General features: G+C 47.2%; 1 protein-coding gene across 7 annotated transcripts in view; it reads left to right on the top strand.

Moving 5' to 3' along the window:
• LOC122257645 (carbohydrate sulfotransferase 5-like) overlaps nt 1–2,500 on the top strand; it is a 24,179-nt gene that overhangs the window by 53 nt on the left and 21,626 nt on the right. For 4 of the 7 annotated variants that reach the window (XM_086551617.1, XM_086551620.1, XM_086551616.1 and 1 more), the window contains exon 1: nt 1–17. This exon is cut by the window's left edge. In XM_086551617.1, coding sequence (XP_086407743.1) covers nt 1–17 — 17 coding nt within the window. Of the gene's footprint in view, nt 24–2,500 lie in introns of all 7 variants that reach the window. The other 3 variants (XM_086551615.1, XM_086551614.1, XM_086551618.1) reach the window with 1 other exon arrangement.

Raw genomic sequence — 2,500 nt, 5'->3', positions numbered from 1 at the left:
AAGTTTCGATGTGTGAGGTACAGGTAAACCCTTTTTTTTTTAAGTAATCTTGAATTCGGTTTGTTTTATAATTTAGAAGAATGTGGATACATATAGATAGGTAGATGTATTTGTATATTTATAGGATATATGCAATCGTGCTCTACCTAGCAACATTGTGAGGTCGAACCTTCTATTTTTTTATTATTCTTTTTTTCACGAAATAGTGAGGGTGAATGTTGTGATTTCTCAAAAATATTGTTGTGAATGGGTGATGGGGGTGGGGGTAGAGGGGGGGGGGCAGATGTAGGGCTATTCAAGTAGTAATACTATAAATAGGACCAATACCATAGTCTCGTTGCATGATTATTGACCATTGGAAAAGTTGTTTTTTTTCGATTTCTTTTCTTAGAAACAAGGCAACGTCTTAGAAACTCCTTGAATCGGTCTTATCTGTGGTGGAAGAGATGGAATGTAGTGGAAGAGATGAAAGGTGGTGGAAGGGATGAAAAGTGGTGGAAGAGATGGAACGTAGTGGAAGGGATGAAAGGTGGTGGAAGAGATGGAACGTAGTGGAAGGGATGAAAGGTGGTGGAAGGGATGAAAGGTGGTGGAAGGGATGAAAGGTGGTGGAAGAGATGGAACGTAGTGGAAGAGATGAAAGGTGGTGGAAGAGATGAAAGGTGGTGGAAGGGATGAAAGGTGGTGGAAGGGATGAAAGGTGGTGGAAGAGATGGAACGTAGTGGAAGAGATGAAAGGTGGTGGAAGAGATGAAAGGTGGTGGAAGGGATGAAAGGTGGTGGAAGAGATGAAAGGTGGTGGAAGGGATGAAAGGTGGTGGAAGGGATGAAAGGTGGTGGAAGAGATGAAAGGTGGTGGAAGGGATGAAAGGTGGTGGAAGGGATGAAAGGTGGTGGAAGGGATGAAAGGTGGTGGAAGAGATGAAAGGTGGTGGAAGGGATGAAAGGTGGTGGAAGAGATGAAAGGTGGTGGAAGAGATGAAAGGTGGTGGAAGAGATGAAAGGTGGTGGAAGGGATGAAAGGTGGTGGAAGAGATGAAAGGTGGTGGAAGAGATGAAAGGTGGTGGAAGAGATGGAACGTAGTGGAAGGGATGAAAGGTGGTGGAAGGGATGAAAGGTGGTGGAAGAGATGAAAGGTGGTGGAAGGGATGAAAGGTGGTGGAAGGGATGAAAGGTGGTGGAAGAGATGAAAGGTGGTGGAAGAGATGAAAGGTGGTGGAAGAGATGAAAGGTGGTGGAAGGGATGAAAGGTGGTGGAAGAGATGAAAGGTGGTGGAAGAGATGAAAGGTGGTGGAAGAGATGAAAGGTGGTGGAAGAGATGAAAGGTGGTGGAAGGGATGAAAGGTGGTGGAAGAGATGAAAGGTGGTGGAAGGGATGAAAGGTGGTGGAAGAGATGAAAGGTGGTGGAAGAGATGGAACGTAGTGGAAGGGATGAAAGGTGGTGGAAGAGATGAAAGGTGGTGGAAGAGATGGAACGTAGTGGAAGGGATGAAAGGTGGTGGAAGGGATGAAAGGTGGTGGAAGGGATGAAAGGTGGTGGAAGGGATGAAAGGTGGTGGAAGAGATGAAAGGTGGTGGAAGAGATGGAAGGTGGTGGAAGAGATGAAAGGTGGTGGAAGGGATGAAAGGTGGTGGAAGGGATGAAAGGTGGTGGAAGGGATGAAAGGTGGTGGAAGAGATGAAAGGTGGTGGAAGAGATGAAAGGTGGTGGAAGAGATGGAAGGTGGTGGAAGGGATGAAAGGTGGTGGAAGAGATGAAAGGTGGTGGAAGAGATGGAAGGTGGTGGAAGGGATGAAAGGTGGTGGAAGGGATGAAAGGTGGTGGAAGGGATGAAAGGTGGTGGAAGAGATGGAACGTAGTGGAAGAGATGAAAGGTGGTGGAAGGGATGAAAGGTGGTGGAAGGGATGAAAGGTGGTGGAAGGGATGAAAGGTGGTGGAAGAGATGGAACGTAGTGGAAGAGATGAAAGGTGGTGGAAGAGATGAAAGGTGGTGGAAGAGATGAAAGGTGGTGGAAGAGATGAAAGGTGGTGGAAGGGATGAAAGGTGGTGGAAGGGATGAAAGGTGGTGGAAGGGATGAAAGGTGGTGGAAGAGATGAAAGGTGGTGGAAGAGATGAAAGGTGGTGGAAGGGATGGAAGGTGGTGAAAGAGATGGAACGTATTGGAAGAGATGGAACGTAGTGGAAGAAATTAAAGGTGGTGGAAGAGACGAAAGGTGGTGGAAGAGATGGAAGGTGGTGGAAGAGATGGAAGGTGGTGGAAGAGATAAAAGGTGGTGGACGGGATGGAAGGTGCTGGAAGAGATGAAAGGTGGTGGAAGAGATGAAAGGTGGTGGAAGAGATGGAACGTAGTGGAAGGGATGAAAGGTGGTGGAAGAGATGGAACGTAGTGGAAGAGATGAAAGGTGGTGGAAGAGATGAAAGGTGGTGGAAGAGATGGAAGGTGGTGGAAGAGATGAAAGGTGGTGGAAGGGATGGAAGGTGGTGGAAGGGAT

This window comes from Penaeus japonicus, unplaced genomic scaffold (genome assembly GCF_977035675.1).
Source record: "Penaeus japonicus unplaced genomic scaffold, GWHDUDI00000001_assembly GWHDUDI00000025, whole genome shotgun sequence".
Classification (NCBI taxonomy): Eukaryota; Metazoa; Arthropoda; class Malacostraca; order Decapoda; family Penaeidae; genus Penaeus; species Penaeus japonicus.
The sequence above is the reverse complement of the archived record's forward strand: the minus strand, read 5'-3'. Positions and strand labels throughout refer to the sequence as shown.